General features: G+C 40.8%; 2 protein-coding genes across 4 annotated transcripts in view; one reads left to right on the plus strand and one right to left on the minus strand.

The window, feature by feature from the left end:
* The window catches only part of arfgef3 (ARFGEF family member 3), a 48980-nt gene extending 43533 nt beyond the window's left edge, over window positions 1–5447 (minus strand). For all 3 annotated transcript variants that reach the window (XM_031579583.2, XM_031579582.2, XM_031579581.2), the window contains exons 1-2: window positions 4766–5447; window positions 2602–2653 (exon numbers count right to left, since the gene is read on the minus strand). In XM_031579583.2, coding sequence (XP_031435443.1) covers window positions 2602–2653; window positions 4766–4850 — 137 coding nt within the window. In that variant the 5' untranslated portion in view covers window positions 4851–5447. The remainder of the gene's footprint in view (window positions 1–2601; window positions 2654–4765) is intronic.
* A 1267-nt stretch (window positions 5448–6714) lies between these two features.
* LOC105898154 (p53 apoptosis effector related to pmp22) lies at window positions 6715–15287 on the plus strand. Its single transcript, XM_012825164.3, has 3 exons — window positions 6715–7101; window positions 10566–10706; window positions 13640–15287. The coding sequence occupies exons 1-3, from the start codon at window positions 6897–6899 to the stop codon at window positions 13852–13854; spliced, it is 561 nt and encodes a 186-aa protein (XP_012680618.1). The 5' UTR covers window positions 6715–6896; the 3' UTR covers window positions 13855–15287.
* Window positions 15288–15312: the final 25 nt, after the last annotated feature.

The following is a 15312-nucleotide window of genomic DNA, read 5'->3' on the forward strand; positions in this document are numbered from 1 at the left end:
TTGCTGCTGATGAGCACAGCAATTCAGAGGCTTTGAAATATTATGAGCGTAAGCAGAGAAGGATGAAGAAAATGGATCACGCCAAAACTGCTTATGGATGGCCTCATCCGACCCCGTTTGTTGGACAGATTCAGCTGCGAAATATGGAACTGCTGGCAGTAGACAAAGAGATCCCCATCATACATCACTGAATTTTGTTTTCCTATTACTGAGGCTATAAACAACTCCTACAACGGCATGTTTTGGTTGTTTACTTTTATCAATTTTATTTCCTCTTGAGTGCCCTGTGAATACATTGTTTGTTGTTTTTGTTGGACTATACATGCAACATACTTTTAAACTCCTAATATGTTCAAAATGGCTAACAACTAAGAACACAGATCAGTTGTACTGACATTGACACAGTGATAACAGAGAATTACTCGCCTTAAATGTTTTAAACAGGATGTGGAAGCTAGCACTTGTCTGCGAGGCCAGGTCAAGTCGGATGTGTCAAGCATTCCAAGTCTGCTTTAATCAGTGATAATGAATTCCCTACATGACAAGGGTGGGTGGGGCTAGTTTCCTCCTCATACTGCGTGGCCTCTCAAGGAGAAAAATCTGTGACTCATGCATCTTTATGTCATTTCTCACATAGAGGCCGGATATTAACTTCAATGCAGCCAGATTAGAAACAAAAAGCTCTCTGGCGGTCAGTGCCTTCCTTCATGTTATCCAAAACAAAGTTGACCTCAAAGCTATTTGTCATAATTATGCCGCCCAGCAGTACAATTAGATTAAAAATGAAAACGAGGTAAAATGGTAAGTGAAATGCTAACAGATAACTTCAGGTGACAAGAACGTGGCATTGCATGTAAGGGGAATACTAAAGTGACGATTATGTCAAATCAGTGTCAATGCCAAAGCTCAGTGGGCCAGAGAATCCTTTATCTAGAAAAATCATATGAATGTGCTGTCCAAAGCTTCTCACAAGCTGCCTTCCAGGACATGTTACAGTGGTACTAGTGCTGGCTAGCAAACAGCTGGCTAATCACCCTTGATGTAAGCAAAGACCAGGACTTATCAACCAACAATAAGGTCACCCAAAGGCTAACTGCATTCATTGTGAGTGTCTTACATGCACTCAGGTCAGAAAAGAAGAAAAGAATACTGGAACTTAACTTGTCTTTCAAACAATTCATGTGATGGTGGCAAAGGATACAAAACAAAAAAGGTACATTGTACAGGTAATGATTCATGATCATGACTCATGTGATGGCAATGCCCACTGATCCAGGATCAGCTGCAGCTGAACTCTAAGCACAGAGGATATTGAGTGAACTGATAAGATGAGCAAAGACGCGTAAACTTGGCTGGGTCACGCTAACATCGTACTCTACAAATACAGGACACAGGGAGTCCCTGTGTGCCTGAGGCATTCAGTAGTAGTGTTGCAGTAAGTATCCAAGAGGATTTCAGATATTACATAATATCATCTTTATAGAGCAATGATTTTGTCCCTGGGGTTACTTGCTCAAGGTGAGACACAAATAAATGGCTTCTCTTTTACATTTGTATCTTGCTCGCTGCTGTGATGCTACACAAGGTTAAGTATTTTTATTACACTGTGTGTCTGTGTGTGTGTGTGTGTGTGTGTGTGTGTGTGTGTGTGTGTGTGTGTGTGTGTGTGTGTGTGTGTGTGTGTGTGTGTTGGACAGTGGGAGGTCTGAGCAAGCATAACTGCTACAGTGAGATCAGTTGCAAATAAGCAGACAAACAAAATTCCTTCTTTTTACAAATAGAGGGTAGCCCACAATGGAGTACGGCTGAGTTAACCGCTGATAACGGCAGGGAGAAAAAGTTCATTGCTGTCCATGTTCCAGGTTTAAGGGTTTCCAGATTGTACTCAGCACAGATATCCAACCAACTCAGATCTATCGTTGCTGAATACCCCCTGGGTCAGTCTTGATACTGGCCAAATTTGAATTATAGCCTTTATTATCTTTTTCAAAAGGAGGAAGGAATTTATACACATTTGACCATATTAGCTTTAGTTCCCTGCTGGGTTTATGGACATTGGCAATTAATATAGACAATAAATATGTAGTCAAGAGTGTATCATGCAACATAGGAATGAATCTGTATATACATAAAACACACACACACACACACACACACACAATTTCTACCCTTTTGCTCCAATGACTTGCAACACAGGCACTGATTCAGACCAATAACACAGTATACAGATACACTGACCATAAATGGGCCTAAATCAGGCCGGGGCATCAATTCAAAGAGTAGATTGTCATAATGTAACAAATGTACATAGCCTACTGTACCTACAATATACCCACACACTAACACCATGTGATTAATGTGAACACATCTAGTCACTGGTAGAAAGTGGGTTACTGTGAGCTTAAGAGAAATTGTGTTATAGTGCCAACTTGGCACTATAAATATTTCATGGGAAAGAGATCCAACCATTGGTTTGGCCACACGGCCCACTTGCACTATGCATATCAAATTAATTACATACATTAAGGCAAGGCCAAACAGGCCATTTGTCATTGTAACAATTAACCACTGTTTCACCACATAACAGATTCAGTTTCTTACCTGAGCTGACAAGGCAAGATCTTGACTGAGCCATTCTGGGTTTCAAGTGTTTCTGTTAAGAAATGGAAAGAGAAAAGACAAGAATGAAATGTTGAATGACAAAAACAAAGGTACTAGATGCCAGAAAGATAGACTGAAGTAAATTTAGACCACTTGGAGCCATTTTGACCAGTTTAAAGTATCCTTTTGGCCATATGTTTTGTTAACCTGGAGAATTTCCATTTGATGGTTACGTTCTGCTCTTAATACAGAGAAACAAAAGATAGCTGTACCTCATTCTTTTATACCAAGATGGTGGCTGGACTGGCTGAACTGATATGGCCCTGGGCTGTGTATCTCAAAAGCCAAAATGGTAGTCTTGCAAACATGTAATGATGGTTGGAGCAGAACCAAACTGTTGGGAATCAAAGTCCTGATCCTCTAATGCCCACATGGCAGCTGGACTTTGAAACGGATCAGGCCCTGACCTGTATAGATGTTATCCATGCAGAATAAATCATAACATGAAAAGAACACCAGCTCCCTTATTGATTAGTTCTTATTTTAAGCTTTAGATTTCTCCAGCAACTTAATACAGGCCTGTTTCAGCTATCATTCTCTTGGAATGACCCCGTTTGGCCCCTGGAGTGGATGTGGCCCAGATCTACCAGCTCGGTCCACTCCACTCCACACCAGGCCCGGAGCCATGCCCTCTCTGAGCCTGGGTTAAAACCTGCACACCAGCCAGTCAGCATCACATGGAGTCAGCCGCCTAATTTGCATGCAGGTGATGGCTGGATGGAGGAGAGTGTGTATGCGTGTGTGTGTGTGTGTGTGTGTGTGCAAGGTCTCTGCTCTCACATTAACCAGGTGTGATCCCTCACAGGGGCACAGGACAGCCAGGCTCTCTACAAGGGGCCGTCAGAGTACTGATAAGAACCATTACAAGACTGACGGACAAGGGTGACTCACTAGGTGGTGGCACTTTATTGGTCAGTGCTGGAGGAAGGCCAATCTAACAATCTATATGGAAATAATTGCCTCTGACCATGGGATAGTATTAACTGTGAGGAAACTAAATGGTCATTGAAACATTATGTGAGAGCAAATAGATCAATGAATTAATTTCAGTTACATAAAAAAAAGCTTTAAACGCAACGGCACTTATAGGTTTAAGGAACATCAGATGTATGGGTCCATAAAAACATCAAAATAACATCAATGGAAGGGCAATAGGGGATCGCTACAGATTTGTATTACACAGACAGGAGGCAAACACAATCCATTAAGTGAACCCAGCCACAAAGCCTTACATCACCACAAATGTGGCAAGGACACAGAACAAGTTGGATATTTTGTTTACCCAAATTGAAAATAACATCATATTACTGTGTGTGGGAAGCCCTTAATGTACCCACACAAGAAGCTGACATCAATAATTCAATGATAAACTGTAAACCGTTGCAGCCTGACTGGATGGTGTACAGCCCCCTCTATAGAGAAGTAGAGACAGGCTGACAAAGTAGACAAAGTGTGGTCAAAGAGTTGAAAAGAAAATAGTAGGGAACTGCTAGGCTGGTTGTCATTTGTTCAGCATGCACAAAAGCCTTTTATGACACAGCCAATAAGATTTGAGACCTACACCTATTCCCATAATTAAAAAAGAATCTAAATGGAGAGCAATGGTGAGTAATAGTATGTAATTTCATATTACATTTTAATTCATTTAAAATGCACACACGAGGATGGTGAACATCAATATGATTTAATTGTAAGAGCGGGAGCATAGCATGTTGATGACATGTAGACTCATTGGAGTTTTAGGTGGCCTTTCAGTTCACGCACACGATTTTACAGTGCAATGTCATGCAGTTTCAATACCAGTATGGGAACAGGGACACATGTAGCTTCTCACCATCCAACTTCTACAGCTATCTCTGGAGTCTGCTTTGAATATTCCAACCAGTTGCAGTAACAGTGTTAACATATAAGGGTAAACGTATAGTGACTGCCACAGCGCCATAAACTCACAATATAACTTCGAATTAAATTCGTGTTTGCAGTAGACCAGTGCCAGTTGTGTCGGCGATTTGGTTAGAGATTTAATCACAGTTGCCATTGCTCGCTTCTCCACATGCCAGGCGCCACCTCTGTGACAGGTGGACGCGCGCGGGTGCCAACTCACCGCAAGCAAGAGTGCAGGCATCCCGGATGGCTTTGTGTTTGTGTCCCGAGGCTCCCTTTTGCAGCTTCCGTAGTATTTCCTCCATGACCCCACGGCAGCAGATGAAATGGTTGATGTTGAAAACGCAGTCACAGTTACACGCGCAGCATCTTCTCTGGTTTGGGTGAAGAGATGAATCACTCCCAAGCCAGTGATGTAAGACCACACGTCAATTCCGTGGTCCAGAGCAGGAAGGAAGCTATTGTTTACCATTGGCAATCAAATCCATTGCTGTTAATTTAAAAAAAATACAAGGCTGCTTGGCATTACAATAACATTTGACATCCACAATTTTTGGTATCGCACTAAAACCGAAGTGATATACCCGCGAGCACTCTGCGTGTACGGGTTTTCCCCTTAATTCCAACTAGGAAATCTGGTCTATAGACGGAGCAAAACTCCGGTGGTGGATTCTCATGCATTACATGGAATGGCATTTTAGTAGCATCGGCCAGTTAAAGACCACGGTCGTTTGAAACGAATGTTAAAGCTAAAACGTCGGCGTCCCTACCTGAAACTAATGTTTTTGTTGTTTTTGTCAACTTTCCCATATATGGACTGTATTGTCTGAACGTGACTCATCGTAAATATCCAACTTCCGTACTCCATTTCAGATATTTTCTGCAACCACTCAGGAATCCAAAGAGTCTTTTCTGTTGCTACCTTATCTTTAAGCCACCGCCTACTGCATCCTAGCACGCACACCGATAGGGGGAGTATGTCTCAGTCGAAGAATGGTTGACCATATTATCATAGCTCATGTGTCAGAATACAAACGTTATTCTGTGGCGTGTAGATGTTATGTGCAGAGTACAGTTTCTGAAGACAGACAGACATACAAGTACAGCGATAGGCAGTTGAGGTTACTTACTGCAGACACTAGAAGAAGTAAAATACTACTTCAAGGCCAGGTTAACATCAGAAAAGTAGGTAATTCCAAAATGCATAGGCTAACCTGGTGGGCTATCCTATGCCTTTTATTTCTATTATCTACTCCTCATTCTGTCTGTTTGTCTGTCTGCCCATAAGCAAAGTAGATTAATAATGAAACAGATAGGACAATATGAGCTATATAACATTAAAGACAATATAAGTCATCCAGTAAGCAATAGGCTAGGAAGGCTATAATTCAAGATTTTATTAATGTCTGGTAAAAAATCTCTCAGGTCTTGTGGCAGGCTGTCCCGAGGCACCCCCTGACAGTCACAGCCCTGATTCTGATAACATAGAGCAGGATGGGAGACATTAGTTTGGAAGGCTTTGTGTGTCTGTATATGTATAAAAAATATCTTTGACCTGTGGTCTTAAAAACGGTAGCTGTAAAGCCTACAAGTGTTTCAGAAAGTGGAAAGTTACTTGTAAAGGAACTTCAGAGTATGTTTAATTAAGTAAATTGCCTCCATCAAGTCTTTATTCAGAGCAATGTGGCATTTTGGATGATCTGGAGAGTAACCCTAAATGAACTAGCCTACTGCAACCGCATTACAGGTGTCTATCTGAACATGGATAACATGAATACATTCCTCTGTAAGTGCTTTTGCTTAATATTTATTCAATCATAAAAAGCATGAGCAAATGAGCATGTTGTGGTATATTAAATACCCCCAAATGCAAATTACCCTCTAGATGTACAGCTACATTGATATATTTACAATATGCTGTTTTATTGTAGTCATTTTGAATGTTCAAATTTTTAGAGTCAAATAATTTTGCCAGGTCTCATAGACAACTGCATTTTGTATGTGTGGAGAACAATATCATGCGTCTTACATCGAGGTACACACTGACATGCCTGTCTACGGTATGGAAAGAGTTACAGCTTCATGCCATCTGAACCTAGCACTGGCTGACTGTGGGTTGGGCTAAATTGTGATGCTGTTCGCTGTTGTGTAGTCCCGTCAGGCCCACCCCTACAGGTTTGTGAGCAGGTTTTCAATGCGAGGATCAAGTTACGCATTTGGGTGGAGTAGCCTAGTTTATAAACAGTCGAGTTCTAGTGTGATCTACAAGGAGTGAATTAAGTCACAGGAACATAGGAGTTCCAGGACCCGAACTGTAGTCAAAGGTGTTTTTCTTTAGCTGAAATTAAATCATGTTTCGTTGCGGGATTGCGTACCCACGATGCAGGTGGATCTTGCCTCTGCTTTTGCTTTTTGCCATCATTTTTGACATTATTGCGATCGCAGCCACGTCCGGATGGGTCGAAGACGAGGACGCAAAGTCTCATTACGCAAATATGTGGACACATTGGCGAGGCAGGAATGAGGATTGGATCGGCAAGTCGCTGATGGAATACTGTAAGTATCAGTAATAAGCGAATTTGTGTTGGTAACGAGAAAACAACATTCGTGTAATCTACTAACATCAAGGTGACTGGAAGGACAGAAATGTGTTGTTATATTTCTTTCTCGGTATTTTGTCGCCTGAAAATAGATCTAGCGGAACTGTACCGTCCCTCTTGGCAGGCCAGCGAAAAAGTAAAAGTTCGAATTTAGGCATCGCCTTATCGGTCGGGTGTGGGATATCCTTGGGCCTTTCTGCCGGAGTCATGGAATGAACTCTGACCATCAGCTTTGAGTCTGTACTAGAAGTTCATTTCTCGTCTGTGCCCAAGTTGACAACTGTCTAACCAGTGTGTGGAAAGTTTGCGCTGCCTTCAAATTGTGAAACGTTTTCAAAATGCGCTCAACGCATTTAGTTGTATTCACACTGTGTGTTCCAACGCTTGTAATTCAGTGTGGGCTAACTGGGACGTGAAATGTCAGTTTTACCTCAAGGTGGAGGAAATCCAGCCGGCTTTAGGCTGTCCTATTTGAGTAAATTCAGAATTAACATAATTTGGATAACGTAGATATGTTCATGTGATGGGAAAAGGTGCATAATGATAAAGCTGGTTAAGGGCGTACGTTTTGTAGGAGGTTAAAGCATTTTCTTTAGAAAGGTTGGTCTCTCTGCCTTAAGCAGTCGTTTGTATTACAGTTTAACATCCCTTGTCAATCATATTCATATTTCAATAAAAGCACAAGCGAAGGGAGCCAACATTTGAATTTAATTGTTTGTAAAGCATGTGATTGTGATCTGATGAATTGAACTTAACACAACTGAAGTTACCATTTCAGTGTTCAGATGACAATCTGTTCTTATTCATGCCAGATACTAAAGTGTCTATTTAAACACCACTTTGTTACATTCTAAATATCTATTCTATTATATCTAAATAAATAGTAGATGTATGATGAAGCCTTTTAAGTGCTGTGATGTTAAATTTAGCAGCCTAAAGGGCTCAGTTAAAATGAATCATACATTCTGCTGTCTTGGAAAAGAGGCAAAAATATTCTTTACATTACCAGGCTGTGGTATTTAAGTTACTGCACATACCACTGCCGTATGTTATCTGACTTACAGTAACCAACCAGACCCTCCAAATCAGCCATATGAAAATGTAGTTGGGTGAAGAAAGGGTCCTCTTTAATTGTTTCTAGTTGTCATGACTTATTCAAAACAGCACTTGCTTGCAACCTGCTGCAAAATGTGTGTGTGTGAGAGGATTCCAAACAAGCCGTTGATTCATCGGGACTGAGAGTGTCTAACCTATGAAATATAGACAGTGATTCACATGGGGTTACTGAATATGGTGACGTAACTGGGCATTAGGTGGCAACATACCTCACCTCAGCTAGTCTGTTTTCCTCTGACCTAACCAACTAACAAAAGTCATTCCTTGTTTTACTGATAGCAAGGAAGGCCTTCAAAAGAAATAAGGCCTTTTTAAGAAAAGGTTTAAACTTGTTCTAGATCCTTTACTGGGAGCTGCAGACTCCTTTACTCAAACATAATTTTGAATTACAAACATGAATTCAAGTGCAATGCTTCCTTGACAAGGAGGTAGGAACCCAGTTTTAGTGGCTGCATTGGTGACCATAACCTCCACATCACTGACTGTGCAGTAATTCTAACAGCATGTTGTACTCAGTTCATACAAAGTGTTTAAATGTTTAATGACTTTTCAAGTGGCTTGTAATTGTAAATTAATTTCTACATTGAAACGGCATGTCGTTAAGAAACCATGGCTCAGTATTTTTACTCTTCCGGCTCAACAAGCTGCCATGACAATACTTACTGCTTTAAGTGTTGCTGAGATCAGATATGTCTTTGTTTTGTTTGGCCATAGTTCAATTGGAGTATTAGTCAGTTATGAGACGTGTGAAAGAACCTGGGTTTCAGGTGTACATTTGAAGATAAGTGAGTCAGACCAGGTGTGGTCGCCATGTGCAGCCACACCCAAGTGCTGACACACCCAAGTGCTGACAGACTGCATAATGAAACAGAGGAACTGTCTGTACATGTGAGACTTGGAAAATGCACTGATAGACCCAATGATAGGTCTGATCAAGCTAGAAAAAAAATCAGGGGTTTGCTTCAGAAAAATCAAGGTAGTCACTAATTCTCAGTCACCAAGCCAGAGAGTGAAACTGTAAAGAACATCTAAATCAGTCCTTTTCACATTGCGGGCTGCCTTAGCATTTTGTATACAAAAGAAAGTGAGTATGTTTCCTTGAGCCATGGAACTCGTCTGACCAGCATCGCTTAACAATTTACAACCTGCAGCAGCATGAGTAATCGCCTCAGGTCCAGGTGTGTTTTCTCAATCAGTTCATGAAGAGACAATGAACAACTCAGAGAGATTATAGATAGATAGATAGATAGATAGATAGATAGATAGATATTGAAGAGAACAAATGGGAGATCATATGTGAACCCCATAGTTTGATTTGTATTCTCTCTGCACCCTTCCCTGAGTTGAGCCATACATGTCACCCCAAGTCAGTTGTAATGTAAAATGTCACTGCTAAGTCATTTTTTTATATGAACAAATATCTGTTAGGGCCTGCTCAGTCACTTTAACATATCCATACACAGTCCCAGCCAGAATTGCAGACTGTACCTTTAAGAACAGGCAGAAAGCAGGAATGTCCCGAACCCTGTGGTTTAGCACACAATACTTGTAGCATCCTGTGAGACTTTTTTCTTCTTAAGTATTACATAATCTTGGTCTGTTAAATACTGGCACCCATGACTGTGTCTTATCAACTTGCTAGTGGTTGGAATACATGCACAGGTCAGCAGAAATACTAGCATGAAAGTGCTCAGCTATTACCATTCTTCTTAGGTGGAGCTTGTGTGCTACTGTCGTTATCCTGGTATCTGAAGGCTAGTTACATATTAGTGAAAGGTGGTTAATTTATAACTTTGTGTTGGGGAGTTTGGAATTTTATGGTGTACCAGTTCGATAAACTTACTTGATCATTTCTTTTCAAAGTGTTTTTATTTATGATGTTTATCTGCTTTGTGTGAAGTTTCCACTTTTCAGGGTTGATTGTAGCCCTGCTGTTACATTCACTGGCAATCAGTGCTGACGAAATACAACTCAAAAACACTGAAAGCCACGGATCTCCAGACAGAAACTGAGATCGCAAGCTTTCATAAAAGACTAAATTCCTGCATAATGTTGGTAGAGAAGCTGTCATTGACAAGTTTATGTGTACAAACAGGAAAACTAAAGGGTGGAATCTAAATAAATCTAAGACAATGGTGAACCGTAAATCAGAAAAGGTCATCAAATTCCTGGTGTTTTCGTGGTCAGGGGGTCACAACGCTGATGGCAGACATCTTAGGATGAGAATCTTCATACTGTAGTTTTCACAAACAAACAAAGAGGATGTGTGAGAGTGAAAGTGTATCTGCTCTCTCCTTTCTGCAGCGTGGGCCCAGGCAGTGGCGGCTCTGATGATCATCGGGCTCATCCTCCTCATCATCGCCTTCATCGTCTCCTGTGTCGCCCTCTGTTGCACACTCAACCTCAGCCTGACACCTGTTGTTGGTGGCCTCGTCATCCTCACAGGTAAGAAAGTTCACCATCGTCATACTCATAGCTTGTACTCTATACTCATCTTGCCCTAATTCTGAAATAGGGCAAATCGTTTTTTTTTTGTAAATTTCATTTTACTTTAATTAGCTAGCTGGTTTGTTTTTATTTAACCAGCTGGTAGAAAACCACCAAGTTATAAATAACCTACTGTAGTGGCTAGCCAGCCAATAGTAAACTACTTTACATGATAAGGACCACATTTTGACTAACGTGGCAAATGTAAGAACGTAAGAACAACAACGTCCCACCTTCTTCTGTTGATGCCTCAGCATGTCTGTCTTGTTTCCTTTAGCTTATGAGCGCCAGCTTTAGGAGTTGACAGTTTGACGACTGGGTGTGGTCAAATTAACGTACGGCTACCCTTAAGCCCAAAGCATTTTGCGGTATAATTGGGAGACATGTTATGGCTACATAGTGTAGCATGAGGATAAATGAATTGATGAAAAGCATCAGGTCTTCAAAACTAAATACATTTGTCTGAATCTTCCACCAATCATTGGTGGTCCTGGTCAAAATGGTCCTGGGTCCCCCTTGGACAACTTCCCCGGTCGTTCCCCCCAGACGCCATGCCTGCTTCTATTTAATCCTGGGGAAAGCCCAGAACTGGTTTGACCAGTCTAGTAAATGGCAGAGCTGCAATGTGTTAAGTTCCATCCTCTTTCCTCCTCAGCTAGTGGGGGTTCATGATACAGACAATATTGACAATCGCTTAAGGCACCAATGGTCATGAGAAGGCAGTGATTTTTAAGAGAGGAGTAACCCTTTCTCCCCTAACCCCTCTGTCTGTCATGTTAAATGGTGATGCCCCCTGGACGTCAGTGTTCATGAAGAGTCACATTTAAACTGTGTGTTTGGACTGCCATCCACTGTAAATGATGTCAGTGGCATATAATGGCTTCATATGCTGCACATCGTGATCAGATATTTTAAAATCCTGTACTGTTTGGATTGCGCTTGGTGCAATTTGTGGCAGTCGTGGTTTTTCTGCAGAAGATTCTTACATGGACTTTGTTATTACGCAAGCTATACATAGACACTCACCACTCAGATGCTGCTGATGTAAAATCAGTACAACTTTCAAGCAGTCTTGTTTTAGTTTATTCAAACTGAATAAAGCCCAGATTAGTTTTTAAGAAGATCTTTATAAAAAAAAGTGTTTCACCCAAAGAATTTGTGCCTGTAGTAGAAAAAGACAGAAAAATCATGAATACTGTTGCATAAGAGGACCAACCACACTTTACCCTATGGTTAGAGCCTATTCAGCAAAACCACATTATATATACTTTTTTCATAACAGGAAGTAAACATGTAGTGTAACAACAGCATGCCTGTCATGGCCTGTTTCTGTGCCTCTGGTGCCGTTCTCAGTTTGAGGTGCAGCTTACAAAAACAAGAGTGCAAAGGCACTCCACTCTGCTTTGCTATGCCGTTGCCATGGGAGCAAGAAGATTGTACTGAGCCTGGCAGAGTCACCGTGGTGATAGTGAGATCATAAGGGTGTGGAAAGTGAAGAGTTCTCTGTTAGGCCATGCACTCCCATACACCCAACCTCCGCCCTGACCACACCCCACCCTCAGAGCCCCATACTCCTCCCCTGCTGTCTGATATATGGGGTTTTGCCCCTAATTTCCATTTCCATTGCAAGTTTCCATTACATTTTAGACCCTCTCTGCCACCAAACGCGCCAAATGATGTCAAAGACTTTTATGATTGTCTCAGTCATCTTGCTTGCCATTGTCACTTGCCATTGTTTGTCTGTATTTCTGAATATCAAAACATGTATGAAAGCAGATCTGGTTAAAAAGGAAAGTTTGAATGTTAACTATAACAAGGATAGTAAGGATAGTACGTTATCTTTGATTAAAGAAAGGAGTACTAGTACCTGGAAACTAAACAGGTTTTTTTTGTTGTTGACCAAAGCAAATGTGTCCTTCGTTGGCTGATGTTATACATACCTGTACCATAACTGGGGTATAAATGAAGGACACTGAAATTATGCTTTACACCATGGAGATCTTTGCATCCACTTTGCAGAATATTTTTGAATGTTGGGACACCTCAGCGGCCTTTATCCCTTACTTAAAGACTCTCAAGCGAGTAGACTGAGCGACGCCATTCGTATGGAAAAACGGCAATAGGGTTTCCTGTCTCCTAGAAAGGACAACACCACCTCACCTTCTCTAGCTGTTTTCAGTATAGGGGAGTTACTCATTTTCAGTGTCATTTCTTCACTATCAAAAAACTAAATGGAATCATCTGTATTGTACCTATAGCTGAGAAATTGTCCGAGGTTCAACTGAAGCGTGTCATTTTCTCAAGAGAGGAAGTGAAGGGTTTAACCCAGTCATGTCTTTGTATTGACATTCAAATGTAGGTGTGTTATGAACAGCAAGAGCCACGCTAGTCAAGACAAGCAAGCATTTTTTTCTCTGCAATGAGTAAATGTTGGCGACTGTGTAGCTTTCCGCAGCTCTGTGAGGACCTGACACGCCCTAAGGCAGGGTTGGGCTGTTATTCACACACATGTGAAACATTCACTCCCTCATGTGAACTTTGGGTGCCGGTTTGACGATGAGAAAAAAGACAATGCTCCCAGTACTCACACACACTGAGAAGTCTTTATGTTCTGTGCTCCTATGATATCCTATGATGTGCCCCTATGAATCTATGTATCTATGTATTATCTATGTTTCATACATACACAATTACCTGCTAAAATTGAAAGTTTCAAAAAGATGTCAGAATATTCATAGATTTAATGACATATCCTCCTAATCTTCTTAAACAAAAACCAAACGTATGTTATTTTTAAAAATGGGAATTGGTTAAACCCTTGTTTGGTCAGTTGTTATGCTATGCATTTATCTGTGTTGAGAGTGACCATTTCTCGCTTCTTTACCCAACAGTCATCCTGCAGATCATCGCCCTCATCATCTATCCTGTCAAGTTTAACGAAGTGCTCATCTTTGAGGGTCACTATGACTACACCTGGGCATACGGCTTTGGCTGGGGCGCCACCATCCTGGCCATGGGTTGCGGCATCCTCTTCTGCTGCCTGCCGCGCTACGAGGACGAGTTGAGCGGCCTGGCCAAGACAAAATATATCTACTCTTCCGCCTAAACACACCACACACTCACACTCTCTGGTATCAACCTATGAGAGATGAGATAGATATACATTTTATGGTGGAGACTTTTTGAAAACACTGACAGATTAAAAACAGGGCTAATCGGTTCTAAGCGGAGCATCTCCTTGGCCATGTTGATTTCTATCTTTCCTGTTTCTGTTGTTTTTTGTCCTTTGTTTGCCCTTCATAAGAAAGACTAATCTCTGTACAGGACCTGACCAAAAAGAATAGTCTATAGGTTGTGTTATCTGTTCCGTTAGCCTCGGGTTCTGCGTGTTTGATGTAATTTGTGTGTAGAGGAGGTTGGAAACTTAGAACCATGTAATTGTTCGGCACTCTTTGCCCTTTGTTAATTAAATGTCCCAATTCACCCATTTCACTTAAAGCCACACTTGCTCTGTCATACATCAACTGAAATAGCTCTGAAAGTGCATTTGAAAACCTTTCCATCAAATGAAGTGAAGATTGTCAGTTTATACATTGCAAAGCTGGCACACTTGGTGTGCTGTGTGTTTGTTATGTATTAATATGATCGTGTGAGAAGAACTTCTTAATGCCACTAAAAGAAATAGAAAAATATATATCTAAATAGGTTTAAATATAAACCTTATGTGCTGTCTATATCCATCGAATGCTTTAAGATGGCTTTCAAAAGCTTTTTACTAATCCCAATGGCCCATTCGATCTTAGTATATGTCATTGAAATATATAAAGCTGCAAGAAAAAAATAACTAATCCTGCAGATGAATGTATATATTTCTCAAAGAAAAACTATATTTTTTCCAGAGGATAATCGTAATTGAATTGAAAGGGAGGATTTGGAATTCTATACTATGCAATACTCTTCACTGTTTTCACTGTTCTCAGTGTGTGTGTGTATCTCTGTGTGTGTGTTCGGTGTTTTTTGTGGCTGTTGTTACACTCTGACTATCCATTATTGCACAAAATGAGTTTAAAGAAGAGTTCAAAGTCAAAGTGTTCAATTTTGTACTTCACTTGTTTTTATGACATTCATCATTTATGAATGCAGATTTTGTGACACTGCTACAGAGGGAAAGAAACAACTGAAGTGGTGTCCTTCCTCCAAATGTCACTTAAACACACTCACTTTTTTGTCCAAACGAGTTGTCCAGTTTACAGCTTAGTCTGGTAAGAAACTGGCCTTGATTGGACTCAGTTTAATGGATCCACACAGGATTGGAACCTGATCTGCTCTAGAGCCCTTGCTATCTGTACTTTACCCAGCTATAGTAATATCTGTGCCTTATGTACAGTAGTATCTCCAATCTGCTGTTGAATATCAAATTCTAAAACCAGAATTTCAGATATGTATTACAATGTACTTTTAAACAAGATATTGGCATAACTGTTTCATAACCGAGTTTTATGTATTTTTTATGCAATAAAAAAGTCTTTCAGACATTCATTCTGGTGTATGTTGCCATTTGTTT

Source organism: Clupea harengus, chromosome 13, assembly GCF_900700415.2.
Source record: "Clupea harengus chromosome 13, Ch_v2.0.2, whole genome shotgun sequence".
Taxonomy (NCBI): Eukaryota; Metazoa; Chordata; class Actinopteri; order Clupeiformes; family Clupeidae; genus Clupea; species Clupea harengus.

Bases quoted from the DNA above. Each gene is read 5' to 3' on its own strand.
- LOC105898154 (XM_012825164.3), top strand. From the start codon at position 6,897: ATGTTTCGTTGCGGGATTGCGTACCCACGATGCAGGTGGATCTTGCCT. The intron at 7,102-10,565 runs GTAAGTATCAGT...TCCTTTCTGCAG, and splicing joins CAAGTCGCTGATGGAATACT to CGTGGGCCCAGGCAGTGGCG. The intron at 10,707-13,639 runs GTAAGAAAGTTC...TTTACCCAACAG, and splicing joins TGGCCTCGTCATCCTCACAG to TCATCCTGCAGATCATCGCC.